Source organism: Salvelinus namaycush, chromosome 14 (genome assembly GCF_016432855.1).
Source record: "Salvelinus namaycush isolate Seneca chromosome 14, SaNama_1.0, whole genome shotgun sequence".
NCBI lineage: Eukaryota > Metazoa > Chordata > Actinopteri > Salmoniformes > Salmonidae > Salvelinus > Salvelinus namaycush.
The window spans coordinates 34,647,265-34,669,424 of NC_052320.1; the positions used below are offsets into that span (position 1 = coordinate 34,647,265).

At 43.0% G+C, this 22,160-nt stretch overlaps 1 protein-coding gene across 1 annotated transcript; it reads right to left on the reverse strand.

Annotated features, from left to right (window-relative positions):
• Nucleotides 1–492: 492 nt before the first annotated feature.
• Nucleotides 493–21,583, reverse strand: LOC120058968 (tyrosine-protein kinase SRK3-like). The gene is made up of 9 exons (XM_039007724.1): nt 20,780–21,583; nt 12,363–12,484; nt 6,721–6,887; nt 3,621–3,768; nt 3,091–3,249; nt 2,617–2,798; nt 2,200–2,356; nt 1,681–1,900; nt 493–784 (listed from the first exon to the last, which is right to left on the reverse strand). The coding sequence occupies exons 1-8, from the start codon at nt 21,124–21,126 to the stop codon at nt 1,701–1,703; spliced, it is 1,482 nt and encodes a 493-aa protein (XP_038863652.1). The 5' UTR covers nt 21,127–21,583; the 3' UTR covers nt 493–784; nt 1,681–1,700.
• Between the last annotated feature and the right edge of the window lie 577 nt (nt 21,584–22,160).

Genomic DNA, 22,160 nt, shown 5'->3' on the forward strand with positions numbered 1-22,160 from the left:
GGCGGAAAGATTTATGCATATTTCAACTTTAAGGTGTCTGTAATAGAATAAACGTGGCAAAAATAAATGTAGATATTACATGTATTTCTATAGTTCCAAAATGTTTTTACAATGGTGGGGGAGTGCCAAGATGAAAGCCCAGTGGCTTCAAAACAGCACCCACTGGTAGTCATCTAGTGTATGTATAAATCATTAATCTTACCTACAGTATGTAATAACCACATTTGTGCATACAATTATGGGAATTTTACCATAAAATATTCATACAGGCGTATAGGTAGCCTAAATTGTAAACTGTTAATTATTGTTAGTTTATACAGCTGGTTTCAGCAAGTAGCTTATCACTAAAAGATTAACCGTATAGGCCTATTCATATGAGGTCAGCAACAATGGACAGCTAAGTTTGGTGTGGCTTTCCCCTTATCGTATGGAGGATTGAAAAATATATTGGTTGGTCACACACAATGAAACAGGGCAGTTATCCCAAAAATATTTTATTATCATCATTTCTGTTAAATACCCAATGGCATAATCGAGAGGACACCTTCTCAAATATGGAAGAAACTCAAATCAAGGAAGAATAAATGACATTTATGGCTCATATTTCCAAAACTGTATTAGTACATCTCTAAATATCATGCGTTGACAGTTCAAAAAGTTGTCTTCCATTGGTAGAGCAGTAAATTCCAGAAGATGTCCTCTATGGCTCATCACTCTCCAGTCTCAATGGCCATGTCCTCCATCACTGTGTACTGTGTGAGCGAAGTCTCTATGAGCCATGTCTCTGTAGTGTAAACATACACAGAGTGTACTAAACATTAGGAACATCTTCCTAATATTGAGTTGCACCCCCTTTTCCCCTCAGAACAGCCTCAATTCGTCAGTGCATGTACTACAAGGTGTAGAAAGCGTTCCATTGGAATGCTTCCCACTGTTGTGTCAGCTTGGCTGAATGTCCTTTGGGTGGTGGACCATTCTTGATACACCCAGGAAACTGTTGAGGGTGAAAAACCCAGCAGCATTGCAGTTCTTGACACACAAACCAGTGTGCCTGGCCCCTACTACCCTATCCCGTTCAAAGGCACTTAAAATATTTTGTCTTGCCCATTCATCCTCTGATTGGGAAAGGGGGATACCTAGTCAGTTGTACAAATGAATGCATTCAAATGAAATGTGTCTTCCGCATTTAACCCAACCTCCCTAAATCAGAAAGGAGCGAAGGGCTGCCTTAATCCCACATACACAATCCATGTCTCAATTGTCTCAAGGCGTAAAAAACATTCTTAAAACTGTGTCCTCCCCTTTATCTACACTGATTGAAGTAGCTTTAAACAGGTGATATCAGGGATCATAGCTTTCACCTGGTCAGTCGATGTCATGGAAAGAGCTGGAGTTCCTAATGTTTTGTATAGTCAGTGTATAGGCACTCTCTGTAGGACTGGTCGTTTGGCCTGTGTGCAGTGGGGCATACTGTAGCATAGGGCATCCGTGGGCTTTAACAGTGGCCCCACTTCTCCTGCCCTCCTCCAGGAAGAGCTTTATATTGCACATAACCTTGATTTAAAAACCACCAAGAGAACCAGCAAAATAGACTACAGCCTGTTAAAAAAAGGATCACCATTTCAGACAATGTCTTGCAGTCCCCTCTGCTTTGTAGTGTCTATGTCAGTGCAGTCACACCTTGGCCTCCTCCTTCAGCTCTAGACCTCAATGGTCTTGAAGTAGATGCGGGTGTAGATGGTGTCTAGCTGGCTGTGCAGGGCGTGGAAGGAGGGCCGCTTGGAGGCCTCGGCATTCCAGCAATCCAACATGATGCGATAGATGTTGGGGGGACACCTACTGGGAGAGGGCAACCTGTAGCCTGTCGACAGGAGCTCCAGCACCTCCGTATTGCTCTTCCCTGTGTGTGTGTGTGTGTGTGTGTGTGTGTGTGTGTGTGTGTGTGTGTGTGTGTGTGTGTGTGTGTGTGTGTGTGTGTGTGAGAAGAGAGAGAAAGAAAGAAAGAAAGAGGGAGAAGAAAAATATTAATCAGAGGAAGAAATATCCTTCAGAGGGAAATCTTGAAAAGCATTTTTACAGATAGAGGTAATAGATTAACTGTCATGAGGATTGACGGTTCCTCTTGTGATAACGTGGTGTATAATTGTAAAAAAAAAAAATAGAGTCCAGAGAATATGGTCCTGAAAAGGTTTGACACACCGTCGTATGGCATCTTTCCTCGTGACATCATCTCGTAGAGCAGCACACCGAAGGACCAGACGTCAGACTTGACGGAGAAGCGCTGATAGAGAGCAGCCTCAGGGGCTGTCCATCTCACTGGGATCTTAGTGGTTCTACTGGCCGTGTACACACTGTCCTACACACACACACACACACGTGTTTACATATCATTTTTTCCCATATTCCCTTTTCTGGAAATGTCCAGAAAAAAATTGCTTTTTAAGCAAGAACTTTCCTTGCTTCATCTGAGTGAACATTTTTTCCTTTACCCAGATAGGTCAGCCCAACATACAGTATATTTCTCTACAGCATTTTTAAAAACTTTACTTATTGGCTGTTCTCGCTCTTCATTTCCCCATACATTTCACATCCATTTCACATCCATTCCATCCTTACCTTAATGATCCGTGCCAGGCCAAAGTCAGCCACCTTACAGACCAGGTCATCTCCCACCAGGATGTTCCTGGCCGCCAGGTCCCGGTGCACAATGTGTCGGTCCTCCAGGTAGGCCATGCCCTCACCAACCTGGCTGCCCATGTAGATGAGGTGGGCAGAGGTTAGCACCTGACCCTCCGGCGCTGGAACAGCACAGGGAGCAGACTGGTTAGGATCGATCAAGCATTGTAGGGTCTGAATAGTTACTCAATTGCACCAACACATACCTTTACTGGTTTTCGATACCAAAATTATCTTGGTTCGGTCACTGTTGGAGCAATCAAGCCCTGAGCTCTATACATTATTTTTTTCTCCATCTTATCACCCTATGAAAAGTTGTGTGTGTGTTGACTACAAGTATTATGTGTTCACAGATGATTATGTTGATCAATAACATACACTGCATGCAGCCGAACATGTGGGTGTGTGACTCACTGCCCAGATAGGACTTGAGGCTGCCCTTGGTCATGAGCTCAGTGACTATGTAGACAGGCTCTCCTCTGGAACACAGGGCCAACAGCTGGATGAGCTTGGGGTGGTGGAGGTTCTTCAGGGCCTGGATCTCCTTCACGAACTCATCCAGCTTAGTGTCCTCTGCAGGAGAGACATTAAAGACAGAGTGAGGCTGAGAACAGTGCTCTTCAGGTTGGAGTGTGTGAGATAAGGAGCTTAGGACTGACCATATGATGCATTATAAATCACTTTATGAACAAGGCGAGGGCCCTGACCTGAATGGACTGACTTGGTGAGCGAGTGTGTAATTGTGTTGGCCTGCAATAACGTTTTACCATTGCAGCATTTGCCCATCTGCAGTATGTTGTTGAAAATAATTCCCTCATCAACTCGTCAAGTTGAATTTGATCAGTGATCATGCCCAGAAAGACTACGCCAACATTCTGCTTGTAGTGTGCGGAATAATGTATAACACTGTAGTTAATATGATAGTAGAGAGCTAGCATGCTTACCTTGTTTAAGCATCTTGATGGCCACCCTTTTTTTCTGGCTGGTCCACAGGGCCTCCCACACCTCTCCAAAGTGGCCCTCCCCCAGCTTCACGTGCAGTTTAAACTCCTCCCGAGGACACTCCCAAGGCTCCATGTCAAACAGCTCTCTCTGAGGACACCACAACACCATTGTTACAACCAGCATCATACAAATGGACACCACAACACTGTTACAGCCACACAGAACTCACAGCTACCGAGTATGGCGAATACTTTCAAATACTTGAGCTGCGCTGCATTTTGTTTGCCCAATACAATGGAACCAATTAAGTAGTCCCGAAATTGCAAACTCCAAGCTTAATTAAGCATGTGTGATGCTCAGATAGCTTTAGTACATTCAAAGATATCCCTAACACAGGCTCTTTTAAAAATACACATTTATCATTGATCATTAACTGCTACAAAAGAAATGTGTCAATCAAGAAATGATCAATAAATAATCTACATCAGGGTTCCCCAACTGGTGGCAGGGTGGTTTTATTTTCAGAACAAAAAAAGATACAGTACCAGTCAAAAGTTGACACCAACTCATTTACGGGGTTTTCTTTATTTTTACTATTTTCCACAATGTAGAATAATAGTGAAGGCATCAAAACTATGAAATCATGTAGTAACCAAATAAAAGTTTAAAAAAATCCTTTCCTTCTTAATACGTTTGTGCCAAATCAGTTGTGTTGTGACAAGGTAGGGGTGGTATACAGAAGATAGCTATATTTGGTAAAAGACCAAGTCCATATTATGGCAAGAACAGCTCAAATAAGCAAAGAGAAACAACAGTCCCATCATTACTTTAAGACATGAAGGTCAGTCAATCTGGAAAATTTCAAAAACTTTGAAAGTTGCAGCGGATAAGTTCATTAGAGTTACCAGCTTCAGAAATTGCAGCCCAAATAAATGCTTTGAGTTCAAGTAACAGACATCTCAACATCAACTGTTCAGAGGAGACTGTATGAAATCAGGATTTCATGGTCGAATTGCTGCAAAGAAACCACTACTAAAAGGACACCAATAAGAAGAAAATACTTGCTTGGGCCAAGAAACACAAGCAATGGACATTAGACCAGTGGAAATCTGTCCTTTGGTCTGATGAGTCCAAATTTGAGATTTTTGGTTCCAACCAGACGTGTCTTTGTGGGACGCAGAGTAGGTGAACGGATGATCTCCGTGTGTGGTTCCCAACGTGAAGCATGGAGGAGGAAGTGTGATGATGTGGGGGTGCTTTGCTGGTAACACTGTCAGTGATTTATTTAGAATTCAAGGCACACTTAACCAGTATGGCTACCACAGCATTAAGCAGCGATACACCATCCCATCTGGTTTGCGCTTAGTGGGATCATCATTTGTTTTTCAACAGGACAATGACCCAACACACCTCCAGGCTGTGTAAGGGCTATTTGACCAAAAAGGAGTGTGACAGAGTGCTGCATCAGATGACCTGGCCTCCACAATCACCCGACCTCAACCCAATTGAGATGGTTTGGGATGAGTTGGACCGCAGAGTGAAGGAAAAGCAGCCAACAAGTGCTCAGCATATGTGGGAACTCCTTCAAGAATGTTGGAAAAGCATTACAGGTGAATCTTGTTGAGAGAATGCCAAGAGTGTGCAAAGCTGTCATCAAGACAAAGGGTGGCTACTTTGAAGAATCTAAAATATATTTAGATTTGTTTAACACTTTTAGTTACTACATGATTCCATGTGTTATTTCATAGTTTATGTCTTCACTACTATTCTACAATGTAGAAAATAGTAAAAATAAATAAAAACCCTTGAATGGTGGGTCCAAACTTTTGACTGGTACTGTATATATTTTTTTGCGTTTTCCTTGTTGTACATAAAATACTGTAACACCAAAAAAATCAGGTGCAAGGGATTGTAATTTTGGAAATCTGTTCCAAACTATTCTCACACATAATAGTGATCATATACAAATGTAAGCAAGGTTTGAAAATATTATGTTTTAGTCAAATATTATTTAGTTTGGGCTTCTTGCGGGGCCGCCCGACCATCCACTCAGGAGAAGAAAAAACGTCCTACGGCTGAATCTCGTTGATGATCCCTGATCTTTATATACTTTAATTATTGTGGAATTAACATTGTGATGGTCTTGGAAAATCTAACTACACAACACAATTAAATGAAGAAAAGACAAATAGAATTGAAAAAAAAAGCTAATTTCAATCTCATGAAGAGGTCAAACAGTCTTGGTATGAGCTTCTCATGTACTCTTCTCTTTAGTCAAATTGAACATAAAAATAAAAAGTAGCCTTGCACGAGCCTTGGCTTGTGCAAGCCAGAACAGCTCATAGGAGCAGGAGCCCATCTCCTGTTTCTGTAGCGTGGGGCAGCTTCATGTACAAGTACACCCTTTGGACAGGATGCTAGTCTAATGCAGGGCCTTACCTCCAATCTATCTCCTTAATGCGGAGTGCTAAGCAGAGATTATTTAGAGTCTTTGGTATGAATCGGACGGGGATCGAACTCTCAACCTTCCAATCTCAGGGCGGACACTAACCACAAGGCCACCGAGTTGGTCAAATTGAACATGTAGGACAGAAATGATTTTGGATACAATAAAACTACATCTACAATCAAATTGTGTATGAAATGGCAACAGTATCAGTCTAACAGCTAAGAAAGATAAATGCTAACACTATAAAAATTTAAATTAATTAATTGAAAAGTAGAACATTTTGAAATAACAAAATGGTGAACTAAAACGGGCCTGGAGTGAAGGGCAAGCGTGTGTGTCTGTGTGGCTTTCCTTGGCCTCGGATTCAGTCTCATCGTCTCCACTCGAAAGGAAGAGAGAAGAGACTGGAATCACGGAGAGGCCTCCAGTAAAAACAGCCTGATCCCTGCCTCTACACTACATTTTCTTGATTCCCTAATGATGTCAAAGTAAAACACATATTTCTAACAAATATGATTTGATTTCGAGGGAATATGTGGCCCAAAAACTAACATATTCACCATCCAAAATAAAATTAAAATAACTGGATTGTGAATGGTATCCACAAAGTGTAAGTGTGTGTGTGAGAGAGTTGGTTGGTACACACACACCTGCTGTGCACATGGCTCATCCAGAGGCACTCCTAGACTCCTGGAGTTGTTCTGGTAGTATCGGATCAACTCCTCCAGAGTGGCAAAGGAAATCTTGTCCGACACAAAGTATGCCCCAATCAATGAACGCTGGATTCGGAAATGGAAGACTTTCCCACTGTTTCTGCCTATGGACAAGGCAAACATGATTAGACCTTTAAAAAAAAAAAAAACATTTCAAAGACAGTGGTGACAAACTCCAAAAGCATTTATTTTTTAAATTGTACATGTCTCACACACACTTGACCAAATGAATCACAACTTGACATACAAGCATTGACTTAGAGATTGCTCTCTCGGTTTACAGTACAGTGGGTGATGAGATGTAGGAGGTTTGCAACTAAAGAAGTATTTCATTGCCACCCACTGGTGAATGAACGGTAGCACGTCCTTTTACACCATTGTTTCCACTGGTATTTTCAGATTATTTAATAAGGAATGGTGGGATAACAGCATAGAATTACATATTAGAACTCTGTTTAATGTAATGTATTATACAACGGGTGGGTCTAATCCTGAATGCTGATTGGTTAAAACCGCATTCCAACCGGTGTCTATTTCACAAGTTACCACCGGCTAAATCTATGAAGTTGAAATGCCTATTTACTCTGTTCCATCTGACTGCGCAATCCACGGTCTCATCAACCCTGCCAGGAAATGTATGGACTTGATCTCCACTATAAAAAGCATCTAGACATCTCCTCCCATTTCTTTTAGACTGGCATTTGGTAAACCTTGCTCTGTCTCTCCGACCTTTTCAATATTGAATTGCGATCTCCACCGTCCCATATAAAGTGAATGTGTCCGAACGACACTGACAGCAAATTGAGCTGGTTGTCATAGCAGCATACAAAACTTTTCAGTTGACTGCCTAAATCGATACTTTGCGAAAACTGCAGAACATTTCTTTTGATCTTTTCGGCGGCGTGACTATGGATAAATGGGAAAATTAGATGGCAATAATACCCAGGCATGCAGATTTGGAGGATACTGCATTGAATGTCCGAGAGAAAAGCCGGAACGGAAAAAACACAGTTAAGAATACAAAATGGGCTGTGTGTTGCTTCGATGGCTGGATAGCAGACAATTAAAAAAAAGTTGACTTCAAAACTGTCACTAAGGAAGAGTTGAACATCCTCCGACAGTTTTATGGAAATGTATGACATGGGAAGGAGAGCCGTACAGCATAAGTAGTTACCTGGCACTCCGTAGTGGGCTCAACCAGTTTCTAAATGACCCACCCATCGGTCGCAACTTGTGCCTTATGAAGGACACTGAATTTACCACCTCCAATCATGTATTTCTGGGCAACATCAAACAGCTAAGAAGGCAAGGAATTTATATCCATCAGCCACCCTCCCATCACTGATAAAGACATGGCCCAGCTCCAAAACTCCCAGGCTCTGAATCCCGGTACACCAAGGGGACTGGTCCAGAAAGTGTGAATCCCGGTACACCAAGGGGTCTGGTCCAGAAAGTGTGAATCCCGGTACACCAAGGGGTCTGGTTCAGAAAGTGTGAATCCCGGTACACCAAGGGGTCTGGTCCAGAAAGTGTGAATCCCGGTACACCAAGGGGTCTGGTCCAGAAAGTGTGAATCCCGGTACACCAAGGGGTCTGGTCCAGAAAGTGTGAATCCCGGTACACCAAGGGGTCTGATTCAGAAAGTGTGAATCCCGGTACACCAAGGGGTCTGGTCCAGAAAGTGTGAATCCCGGTACACCAAGGGGTCTGGTCCAGAAAGTGTGAATCCCGGTACACCAAGGGGTCTGGTTCAGAAAGTGTGAATCCCGGTACACCAAGGGGTCTGGTCCAGAAAGTGTGAATCCCGGTACACCAAGGGGTCTGGTCCAGAAAGTGTGAATCCCGGTACACCAAGGGGTCTGGTCCAGAAAGTGTGAATCCCGGTACACCAAGGGGTCTGGTCCAGAAAGTGTGAATCCCGGTACACCAAGGGGTCTGGTCCAGAAAGTGTGAATACCGGTACACCAAGGGGTCTGGTCCAGAAAGTGTGGCTCGACCTCCAGTTACATCTGGGTCGAAGAGGAAAAGAGGGGAACAGACAAAAGCCCAACTCATTCCTCGTAAAAACAAGACGAGAACGGTCTAAGGTATGTTGTTCATAGCCTGTTTGTGTTATTTCTAAGTTGCACTCGTAATTAGGCTACTGGAAAACAATATAACACATTCTCTCAGATAAGCCACTCTCGCATATAACAAGGCCACACAAAGAATCTGGACCCAAGGGAGAGGGGCAGGGAGTCCAAGAGGGGATTCATGTTCGAGCAGCCAGGGAACCCACTATGTCCGGTGTCATCACTGGGGAAATATCGATCGAAATGCCCGGAGAACGCCCTTGCATTTTTATCTCCATCCAAGGAGAGGAGAGTGTATCCGGGACTCGATCTGGTACACGTCAGAGCCGATGGGCGTGAACTATCTGGCAGCACTTCTACCCAAGATCTGCAGGGCAGCGGAAACAACTACATACACAAATCACAGCATCAGGACCACGACAGTCCAGAAACTGGCCAATGCTGGTTTAGAAGCGAGGGAGATTGTCAGTCAGTGGGCATCGTGCGAAGGTTCGCTCCATAGCTACTGGCGTCCGCTCTCGTTGGTTGGCCCTCGCTTCATACTCGTCACCAAACCCACTGGCTACAGGTTATCTACAAGTCTCTGCTAGGTAAAGCCCCGCCTTATCTCAGCTTACTGGTCACCATAGCAGCACCCACTCGTAGCACGCGCTCCAGCAGGTATATCTCACTGGTCACCCCCAAAGCCAATTCCTACTTTGGTCGTCTTTCCTTCCAGTTCTCTGCTGCCAATGACTGGAACGAACTGCAAAAATCTCTGAAGCTTCCACTACTGTATTTATTTAGCTCCTTTGCACCCCATTATTTCTATTTCTACTTTGCACATTCTTCCACTGCAAATCTACCATTCCAGTGTTTTACTTGCTATATTGTATTTACCTCGCCACCATGGCCTTTTTTGCCCTTATCTCACCTCATTTGCTCACATTGTATATAGACTTATTTTTCTACTGTATTATTGAATGTATGTTTTGTTTATTCCATGTGTAACTCTGTGTTGTTGTATGTGTTGAATTGCTATGCTTTATCTTGGCCAGGTCGCAGTTGTAAATGAGAACTTGTTCTCAACTAGCCTACCTGGTTAAATAAAGGTTAAATAAAAAATAAAATACTGACAGAAAACGCTGGGGCAACATCCTGGCCGAAAACAAAGAGAACACTGTAGCACCATCAACACCTAAAAGGCTGAAGCAAGTCAGCAGAAGTAGTAGCAGACTCCGACAGATAAATGTGACATACAATAAGTAGCTATGTCAGCTGTGGTGGATAACAAAGAGAATGTTTAATTTATTAAAATCAGCTCAAATGAATGTCATGGATTGTCTTTCTTTTGTCTGACTAGTGTCTTGACAAGAGAGCAATTTTGTTCCTGCCAGGCAAAGTCACGCATCATAAGTTCCTTGTTATGGATGTATCCAAGTAAATCTTAACTAGAAAACAGCTTCAACAAATGCAAATGCAGCTACTTTGCTTTTATTCTGGCTACACTTTTTGACGTGACTGTAAAAGCAAGCCAGGGATAAGAACGTTGCCAGTCAGTATGGCAATGGAACATTTAGAACGAACGACTGGGTCGCGTCCATAGATACAGAACAAACAGAACGAACGACTGGGTCGCGTCCATAGATACAGAACAAACAGAACGAACGACTGGGTCGCGTCCATAGATACAGAACAAACAGAACGAACGACTGGGTCGCGTCCATAGATACAGAACAAACAGAACGAACGACTGGGTCGCGTCCATAGATACAGAACAAAAAGAACGAACGACTGGGTCGCGTCCGTAGATACAGAACAAAAAGAACTAACGACTGGGTCGCGTCCGTAGATACAGAACAAAAAGAACTAACGACTGGGTCGCGTCCGTAGATACAGAACAAAAAGAACGAACGACTGGGTCGCGTCCATAGATACAGAACAAAAAGAACGAACGACTGGGTCGCGTCCATAGATACAGAACAAAAAGAACGAACGACTGGGTCGCGTCCATAGATACAGAACAAAAAGAACGAACGACTGGGTCGCGTCCGTAGATACAGAACAAAAAGAACTAACGACTGGGTCGCGTCCGTAGATACAGAACAAAAAGAACTAACGACTGGGTCGCGTCCGTAGATACAGAACAAAAAGAACGAACGACTGGGTCGCGTCCATAGATACAGAACAAACAGAACGAACGACTGGGTCGCGTCCATAGATACAGAACAAACAGAGCGAACGACTGGGTCGCGTCCATAGATACAGAACAAACAGAGCGAACGACTGGGTCGCGTCCATAGATACAGAACAAACAGAGCGAACGACTGGGTCGCGTCCATAGATACAGAACAAACAGAACGAACGACTGGGTCGCGTCCATAGATACAGAACAAACAGAACGAACGACTGGGTCGCGTCCATAGATACAGAACAAACAGAACGAACGACTGGGTCGCGTCCATAGATACAGAACAAACAGAACGAACGACTGGGTCGCGTCCATAGATACAGAACAAACAGAACGAACGACTGGGTCGCGTCCATAGATACAGAACAAACAGAACGAACGACTGGGTCGCGTCCATAGATACAGAACAAAAAGAACGAACGACTGGGTCGCGTCCATAGATACAGAACAAAAAGAACGAACGACTGGGTCGCGCCCATAGATACAGAACAAAAAGAACGAACGACTGGGTCGCGCCCATAGATACAGAACAAAAAGAACGAACGACTGGGTCGCGTCCATAGATACAGAACAAACAGAACGAACGACTGGGTCGCGCCCATAGATACAGAACAAAAAGAACGAACGACTGGGTCGCGTCCATAGATACAGAACAAAAAGAACGAACGACCGGGTCGCGTCCATAGATACAGAACAAACAGAACGAACGACCGGGTCGCGTCCATAGATACAGAACAAACAGAACGAACGACCGGGTCGCGTCCATAGATACAGAACAAACAGAACGAACGACCGGGTCGCGTCCATAGATACAGAACAAACAGAACGAACGACCGGGTCGCGTCCATAGATACAGAACAAACAGAACGAACGACTGGGTTGCGTCCATAGATACAGAACAAACAGAACGAACGACTGGGTCGCGTCTCTAGCAACCCTAGATTTGTGTCGGGACTATATCTTGTGGAAGGATGAAATAGTACGAATAAATGAAATCAAAATAACGTTTAATGAAAATATGTTGATCATTATTTGAATATGCTGGTAACCCGTTGTATAAAAGTGATAATGCCCTCAAAGCCGGTGTTGGATATAGTGGCCGGAACACCCGTGCCAATATATTCAACAAACACCGGCTTCTAGGGCATTATCAATGGAATAGGATCTCTATGGGTAACAATGGGCTCTTTCTGGTATTTACTACAATGAATTCAACAGAGTGGGTAGGCTACCATATGGAACCTATGGCACTTGTTAGTTTCTTTGGAATTCATTAACAATGTACTTAATAGGTTAACATAAAGTAATTATAACGTTGCCATGCAATATTGGCTTACCTGAGATGGTGTATTCATCGCTGTGGCTCTCGCTGATCCGCACCAGGAACGAGCCATCCTTATTCTGAGAGGCCAGGAGCAGTTTCTCAGCCTTCACCCGGTTAATGTTCCCATAGTACCACCTCAACAGACAGACAGATGGATGAACAGACAGGGAAAGAGGCAGACAGTCAGTCACAGGAAAAAAAAGAGACATGCACAATTGCACACAAGCAGACAAGAGCACACACCCCCCGACAGCAACACACAAACACACGACACGCTGGTGAGATTGGATGAACATGATGAGGTAGGCTAAGGTGTTCTCACACTTGGTCCCTTTCAGACAATGTGCGTGAACTCGGTGCAGTTCACGAAGTTGTTTATTATTATTTTTTTAATTAAATAAATAATACATTTCACATTTACATAAGTATTCAGACCCTTTACTAAGGAATTACAGCCTCAAGTCTTGTGGCGAACTGTCATTCAGGGCAGTTGGGGCAGAGCACCACCTGTTTTGAGCCCTACATTTTTAGCTTGTCTGTTTTACATGTTATTTTGGCATGCAATTGCTAACAAGCTTCGGTCAATACTGAAGCCACTTTTTCAAAACTCTTCACACAGTCTCCGTTACCAACATGCATCTTGGCCAAACAGTTAATCTCACCTCCAAAACTCACTCAAACCACTTCATACATGTCTCAAAATAAGCTCGTTCACACTGGCAACAGTTCTCACTCAGAAAGCATACATTGTCACTCATAAAAACACTGACCTCAAAACACTAATAGGGAGCATTACATAAATTAACTTTTTTCTTTGAAGTTTGAATGATTTTTCACATAAATCAGTATTTCATTATAAAATAAGAATAACACCTTTTCACTTTGACTGTACTGAAGTATATGTAACAAGAATGAATGAATCAGAAATGCATCAATTTGCTTCAATAGCCTTTATTTGTTCTATATCTTTGCATATAGTAATTTACTTGTGAAAAATAAAGAGTTTGAAACAAAAAGCAAATTCCTAAAATTCCAGGGCTGCAATAATAATTACATCAACATGTATAGTATAAATCACTCATACTATACAGTACTGTGATAGATCTAGTTCTCGCTCTCTGCTGCATTTGGCCACAAGTTCTCATCAACATCACATCTGATGTCTTCTCTGGAAAGTATCTTCTGGAATGTCTAATCCAACCCTGGCAGTCTTCAGGAGATGTGTCTCCACAACCTGGCAGTCTTCAGGAGAAGTGTCTCCACACCCCACATCCATCGCATCCAGTAAGGACATCTGGATGGTGGTCATAAACCTTCCACCTCCATGCAGAGAAAAACCCCATAGAGGAGTTTAGGAATGGGGAGTATGGAGGCAGGAATAGGACTGACATCCTGGGATGTGCAGCAAACCAGTCTGACTGCAGCAGAGTGGTGGAATGCCACATTATCCCACACAACAACGAAGGTAGGGGAGTTTCTTGCCCCTCTCCTCCGCTGGCACAAGTCGATTATGCAGGTCATCCAGAAAATAAAAATGAGCCTTTCTATGGGGTGGTTTGTGTAACAGCAAACCATCATTGGACAGTGCTGCACACATTGTGATGTTAGCTCCTCTTTGGCCTGGGACATGTACGGTTGCTCTCTGTCCAATCACATTTCTTCCCCTGCGGCGTGTTTTTGCCAGGTTGAATCCAGCTTCATCCACAAAGATGAATGTGCAGTTTGCCTGGCTTCCATCTCCATTACTCTCTAAAATACAGTTTTACAGTACTTTACAGTATGCATAGCTGTGCATGTACCCTGTTTGGTTATTGAACAGACGTCTTACATGGACTGCTTCATCCTTATTTGAGGTTTCTCTAGGACTCTGGCAACTGTCGTTGTGCTGACCGTATTCACATTCCCAAAAGTGATATTGTCTGCCAGCACTCTGTCCCAAATTTCCCACAGTTTTATTACATTGGTTTACCAACTACCATGTCAACAATGGCAATTTCCTGCTCATATAATAATATTCTGCCTCTCCCTCCTGTGGGAGGCAACCTTTGGATCATACTGAAACATACAAAACAAGGCAATATATTTCAAAATGTCAGTACATGTAAAAATGTGAACATACTGTATTGTACTGTAATATGTAGTTCAATTATCATTGAAGGACGCACGTCACCTGTTGTTTTGCCGGAAAATTCGTACCATTGCTGCAACTGTTGAACGCTGCAGATTTGGTTGCACCCTTAAACTGGCCTCTCTCAAAGAGAGACCATGGTCAATAATTGTTGCCCTTATCTCAGAGACCACCGCTCTTGGTCTTCCTCTCCTTGGTCCGCCACGCAGTCTCCCTCTCCCTGCCACTTCTTTCTCCACCAACCGGTCTTCCTTGATCCATGTTTCCAAACTAAGTCATTCCGAAGCCGTCCTCCTTTGTCTGTTTGGTAACGAGACTAAAAACAGGACACTTGGGTAGGCTTTCAGCTGAAATTGCAATCAGCTGTGTTTGGAATGTTTAAATATTCTCGTGAGATTCTCCGTTTCAATCTGGTTACTGCAGAAATGTACGACATTTGCCATCATTCTGTTTTGAATGTGTTTTTAACAGTTTTGGAAACAGTGTGTCATCATTTGAAAACGTGCTGCAAATATGGTTTTGAGTTCATGGATATCGGAGAATGTGGTCATTGAATGCATTTTGTGTGAATGCAATGAAAAATGATTCACAGTTTGGTTCACATACACTTCTGTTTCGCTGACTGTGTGAAGAGTTTTGACCAATGCATGTTAGCAATGTAAAAAAACTAATACGTGTCACATCAGTTTGCAAACAATTGATTGAGTTAATAAAGCCACATACAAACATTGTCTCTTTTTTGTTTTCTGGAGTAAGGCAGCTCCAAAATGCAGGTGTTTCAGCCTAGCTCAGTGCTTTCTGTGGTGGGGCAAGCCAGCAGAAAATATGGAGCGTTGTGCCGTAATTGGCTCAGTGTTCTGTCATTCATGGGGACTTATTTTTTTGTGCAGTGTGAACACTCCAAATGAACTCCGACCCCTCAAAAAGAGCAACACCGTTTCCCCTGCCATAACCCCTCACATTAATGCCACAAAAGAGGAGGATGATGTGACGGTTCGGAGAAAAGAAACCTGAGCCGTTTTTGGGATATTGATTAGCGATTGTCAAGGAGTTTTTAGTTCAGATTATTTGTTTGCAATATGTCATCTATAGGCTAAGAAAGCTTCTTATTCAATTGTGGGGTTTGGATAGTTTAAGATGTTTGGTGAGAATTTCAATCAAAAGTACAAAATCAATTCTAGCTCGTAAAGGGGCAATAGCCTAAATTGTGTGTACAATTTTCAATTACAGCGTTATTTAATCTGGAGTTATTATTCTGCTATTTATTCTGTTACCAATAATATTTACATGTTAATAGTACTGGATCTTCTGATTACAAATATTATGTCTCATCTTTTAACTAAATGCAATCTATTAGCGTCCAAAATGTAAGTAGGTATATCTACTGTAGCATTCCAATAACACATTCTGATGGAATGGCTTGTCCTGCACTTTGGGGTTTCTATTGCAAAGCCATCAGACTGTTAAATAGTCACCACTAGCTGCCCCCCAGTACCCTGCACTGAACTTTAGTCACTAGACGGCTACCACCCAGTTACTCTCCCATGCACCTTAGGGCAGCAGCCTCTATGTACATAGTCATGGAACAGTGGTCACTTTAATAATGGTACTTTGGTCACTTTAAATAATGTTTACATACCGTTTTACCCACTTACAGTTGAAGTCGGAAGTTTACATACACCTCAGCCAAATACATTTAAACTCCGTTTTTCACAATTCCTGACATTTAATCCTAGTAAAAATTCCCTGTCTTAGGTCAGTTAGGATCACCACTTTATTTTAAGAATGTGAAATGTCAGAATAATAGTAGAGAGAAGGATTTATTTCAGCTTTTGTTTCTTTCGTCACACACCCAGTGGGTCAGAAGTTTACAAACACTCAATTAGTATTTGGTAGCATTGCCTTTGAAAATTGTTTAACTTGGGTCAAACGTTTTGGGTAGCGTTCCACAAGCTTCCCACAATAAGTTGGGTGAATTTAGGCCCATTCCTCCTGACAGAGCTGGTGTAACAGTCAGGTTTGTAGACCTCCTTGCTTGAACACGCTTTTTCAGTTCTGCCAACAGATTTTCTATAGGATTGAGGTCAGGGCTTTGTGATGGCCACTCCAATACCTTGACTTTGTTGTCCTTAAGCCATTTTGCCACAACTTGGGAAGTATGCTTGGGGTCATTGTCCATTTGGAAGACCCATTTGCAACCAAGCTTTAACTTCCTGACTGATGTCTTGAGATGTTGCTTCAAAATATCCACATAAAGCCTCCCGGGTGGCGCAGTGGTCTAGGGCACTGCATCGCAGTGCTAACTGCGCCACCAGAGTCTCTGGGTTCGCGCCCAGGCTCTGTCGCAGCCGGCCGCGACCGGGAGGTCCGTGGGGCGACGCACAATTGGCATAGCGTCGTCCGGGTTAGGGAGGGTTTGGCCGGTAGGGATATCCTTGTCTCATCGCGCTCCAGCGACTCCTGTGGCGGGCCGGGCGCAGTGCGAGCTAACCAAGGGGGCCAGGTACACGGTGTTTCCTCCGACACATTGGTGCGGCTGGCTTCCGGGTTGGAGGCGCGCTGTGTTAAGAAGCAGTGCGGCTTGGTTGGGTTGTGCTTCGGAGGACGCATGGCTTTCGACCTTCGTCTCTCCCGAGCCCGTACGGGAGTTGTAGCGATGAGACAAGATAGTAATTACTAGCGATTGGATACCACGAAAATTGGGGAGAAAAATGGGATAAAATAAAAAAAAAAAAAAAAAAATATCCACAATTTTCCTCCCTCATGATGCCATCTATTTTGTGAAGTGCACCAGTCCCTCCTGCAGCAAAGCACCCCCACAACATGATGCTGCCACCCCCGTGCTTCACGGTTGGGATGGTGTTCTTTGGCTTGCAAGCCTCCCCCTTTTTCCTCCAAACATGACGATGATCATTATGGCCAAACTGGTCTGATGAAACAAAAATAGAACCGAGGACATTTCTCTAAAAAGTACGATCTTTGTCCCCATATGCAGTTGCAAACCGCAGTCTGGCTTTTTTATGGCGGTTTTGGAGCAGTGGCTTCTTCCTTGCTCAGCGGCCGTTCAGGTTATGTCGATATAGGACTCGTTTTACTGTGGATATAGATACTTTTGTACCGGTTTCCTCCAGCATCTTCACAAAGTCTTTTGCTGTTGTTCTGGGATTAACTTATCCTCTGCAGCAGAGGTAACTCTGGGTCTTCCTTTCCTGTGGCGATCCTCACGAGAGCCAGTTTCATCATAGCGCTTGTTGCTGTTTGTGACTGCACTTGAATAAACTATCAAAAATCTTAAAATTTTCCAGATTGACTGAACTTCATGTCTTCAAGTAATGATGGACTGTCATTTCTCTTTGCTCATTTTAACTGTTCTTGCCATAATATGGACTTGGTCTTTTACCAAATAGGGCCATCGTCTGTATACCACCCCTACCTTGTCACAACACAACTGATTGGCTCAAACACATCATTTTGTGTAATTTCTTCTTAAACTTAAGGCACACCTGTTAATTGAAATGCATTCCAGGTGACTACTTCATGAAGCTGGTTGAGAGAATGCCAAGAGTGTGAAAAGCTGTCATCAAGGAAATGGTTGGTTACTTTGAAGAATCTAAAATATATTTTGATTCATTTAACACTTTTTTGGTTACTACATGATTCCATGTGTGTTATTTCATAGTTTTGATGTCTTCACTATTATTCTACAATGTAGAAAATAGTAAAAATAAAGAAAAACCCTTGAATGAGTCGGTGTTCAAACTTTTGAGTGGTACCATAAATACACAGTGCCGTCGGAAAGTATTCAGACCCCTTGACTTTTCACATTTTGTTATGTTACAGCCTTATTCTAAAATGGCTGAAATAAAATTCAGGAATCTACACAATAGCCCATAAAAAAAAAGGCAAACAGTTTAGATTTTTGGGGGAAATGTATTAAAAACAGGAATACCTTATTTACATAAATATTCAGACCCTTTGCTATGAGACTCGAAATTGAGCTCAGGTTAATCCTGTTTCCATTGATCATCTTTGAGATGTATCTACAACTTGATTGGAATCCACCTGTGGTAAATTCAATTGATTGGGCATGATTTGGAAAGGCACACACTGGTCTAGATAAGGTCCCACAGTTGACAGTACGTCAGAGCAAAAACCAAGCAATGAGGTTGAAGGAATTGTCCGTAGAGCTCCAAGACAGGATTGTGTCAAGGCACAGATCTGGGGAAGGGTACCAAAACATTTCTGCAGCATTGAAGGTCCCCAAGAACACAGTGGCCTCCATCATTCTTAAATGGAAGAAGTTTGGAACCACCAAGACTACCTAGAGCTGGCCGCCTGAACAAACTGAGCAATCGGGGGAGAAGGGCCTTGGTCAGGGAAGTGACAAAGAACCCGATGGTCACTCTGATAGAGCTCTAGAGTTCCAGAAGGACAACCATCTCTGCAGCACTCCACCAATCACGCCACCATCCAGGTAGAGGGACCAGACGGAAGCCATGCCTCAGTTAAAGGCACATGACAGCCCACTCGGAGTTTGCCAAAAGGCACCTAAAGACTCTCAGGCCATGAGAAACAAGATTCTCTGGTCTGATTAAACCAAGATTGAACTCTTTGGCCTGAATGCCAAGCGTCACATCTGGAGGAAGCCTGGCACCATCCCTACGGTGAAGCATGGTGGAGGCAGGATTTTCACTAGATGCTGCGGGCAATTGTTTCCATTCAGCCACAAGAGCATTAGTGAGTTCGGGCACTGATGTTGGGCGATTAGGTCTGGCTCGCAGTTGGCGTTCCAATTCATCCCAAAGGTGTTCAATGGGGTTGGGAGAGGGGCTCTGTGCAGTCCAGTCAAGTTATTCCACACTAATCTCAACAAACTATTTCTGTATGGACCTCACTTTGTGCACGGGCATTGTCATGCTGAAACAGGAAAGGGCCTTCCCCAAACTATTGCCACAAAGCTGGAAGCACAGAATCGTCTAGAATGGAATAGTATGCTGTAGCGTTAATATTTCCCATCACTGGAACTAAGAGGCCTAGCCTGAACCATGAAAAACAGCCCCAGTCCACTATTCCTCCTCCACCAAACTTTACAGTTGGTACTATGCATTCAGGCAGGTAGCGTTCTCCTGGCATCCGTCAAACCCAAATATTATTCTACAATGTAGAACATATTAAAAATAAAGAAAAACACTTGAATGAGTAGGTGTGTCCAAACTTTTGACTGGTCCTGTATATAATATTTATTTATACTCCGGACTCCAACATTGCTCGTCCTAATATTTCTATTTCTTAATTCCATAATTTTACTTTTTCGATGTGTATTGTTGTTTATTGTTAGGTATTACTGCACTGTTGGAGCTAGGAACACAAGCATTTCGCTACAACCGCAATAACATCTGCTAAATATGTGTCCGTCCAATGAAATTTGATTTGAAAAAACCCAGAGTGCATTGAGTGAACGTTGGAAAAAGATATCGGTTAGTTTCTCAATGTGAATGCAAAGAGGATTCAGACCACAAAATAGGTGACATGAACTGGCAAAAGAGTTGAGTCCTCATTCAAAGACAGTGTGAACACAAAGAATACAGAGTTATTTAGCTTCTTTTTTGTTTTACCCCAGAGTTCACTTTAAAGCGGTCTGTGTGTGAAAACACCCTTCTAGCTGCTTTGAGTGGAAAAGTAGGTGTGGTTTATAGGCTAGACTGCAGCCAAATAGTAAGGAAGGCTATTCACACTTATTATCAAGAATGGGTGCGCCTGTGCTGTTCAGCAAACGCCATGCACATTTCCATGGTCAGGTTTCACCTGAAACTGTCAGGTGTGGGTGTGAGCTGAGTGGAAAGCTTACCCTAGTTGTGTATCGTCTGCTGTACCTAGTGTAGTTCTTAAAGCTACAACTTGGCTGCACTTGCACCAATCTGACCACAAAAGCAGGAACTATTTGTATAGCCAGATAGGCCTACAGAAACGTAATACAGTGTGATTGTTATACACTACAATGTTGTGCACTGTGCAGTAGTGAATAGGAAGGGAGGGATGGGTGCTGCATTGCCACTTTTCTGTTAACACTGTCCTTATTAAATCTGAACAAGGCCTATTTGAATGAATGATCATAAGGCCAAATCGTGTTTATGCAGGCTCAATTAACATTATGTTGAAGATAGCCTACCTTCTTGATAAACCTGGTAGACATAGTTGATAAACATGGTCCTACACAATATATTGGACATGGTGAAATCTCAAAAGCATATTATGAATGAAACAATATTGAGGTTGCTCCCGCTCACAGAAGCGCCACTCACTTGTGATTAGCAAACTCGTCCTGTAAAATGGCCACATAAGTAGCCGGGACCAGTCCGGACTCCATCGAACCGGTAAGTTTCTTGGCAAGCACATAATCCCCCCTCTTTTCTATTACCGACAGCTTGTCCCCTTCCTTGATAGTCAGCTCCTCCTCGCTCCGGGCTTCGAAATCGAACAGAGCCGCATAGAGCTGAGTCGGTTTCTTCTTGGGGGACGGAGCACGGATATCACCTGAAATAGTGGGGATTTCGGCTGGTCGGGTGATATTTGGGTAATGGAATTCGGGCCATATCCAGTTCCACAGCCGACTACAACATGGCATGCAACAACGACAACAACCTTCCATCCCAAACCAATAGCAACGCCGAGGTATCCCAGGTTTTTGAAGGGAACCGCGACAAATACGACGCGAAAATAAATGTGCCTATTTAGGAACGCCAGAGGCCTATTAGCCTACAGTTTCGAGACGTCTTCGATCTCCCTTTTCTCCCTTCACAACAAACATAGTGCAGCATCAGCGATAGTTAGGCTGACAATCAGGATAAACCGGTTTTGTGCTGCGATGAATCAGGGACACAATACCGATGGCTGCGGGAATGCGGAAACGATATATTGTCGGGAGAGGAGACGATATCCATGCCCACATTGATCCTTGATTCATTTAAAGTACGCCTAAAAAAAAAAACGAAATACCCTATCTATACTTGACCTCCAACGAATGATAACCAAATACCGCATCTCTCTGGAATACGGTCAACACCTGAACTGCATTTGCTGAGCCAGGACCACGACATGCTTACAGTCCCAGGGTTTTGGTTTGGAACACTCGACAGCGCCCGCTGTCCCTACATCCGTGAACCTGTCTGCCCACTGCTCGTGCTTGGCGGTTAAATCAACAACACCACCACAGAGGGTAGGCCTATATGTCCATATATATATATATACGCCCTTGACTCTGGTGCAAGGGATCTACTCAGTACGTATAAGCAAAACAGCGTTTTAAATTCCCTATCTAATTATGCATAATTTCCCTTAGCAAATGAATTGACTATTAATGTTTTTTTTGCTATAGTTTAAAAAAAGCTGCTGGTAACATAATTATAATATATTGCTGGTCATCGCAGTGTATTATGTAGAAGTAGGCTATAGTATAGAAATATGGTATCGGTGTTGCTTACACCAATTCCTCATTGGTTTAGATCTATTGCATCATGTACAATTAACACAATATTATTAATGTAAACATATACTATGCAATAACAAAATACCCATTAAAGGTATTTACCGATAATATATATTTTGTAAGAACAAGAACAACCTTTCCTTTATTACAACCATTACAAAATACATCGGTTTCTGTTTGATAGCACACTGTTTTAT

Excerpts from the sequence above, each read along its gene's own strand:
- LOC120058968 (XM_039007724.1), bottom strand. The coding sequence starts at position 21,126 with ATGGAAGGTTGTTGTCGTTGTTGCATGCCATGTTGTAGTCGGCTGTGG. Across the intron at positions 12,485-20,779 it reads GACGAGTTTGCTAATCACAA|GTGGTACTATGGGAACATTA; the intron begins GTGAGTGGCGCT and ends CTGTCTGTTGAG. Across the intron at positions 3,250-3,620 it reads CATCAAGATGCTTAAACAAG|AGGACACTAAGCTGGATGAG; the intron begins GTAAGCATGCTA and ends TCTCTCCTGCAG.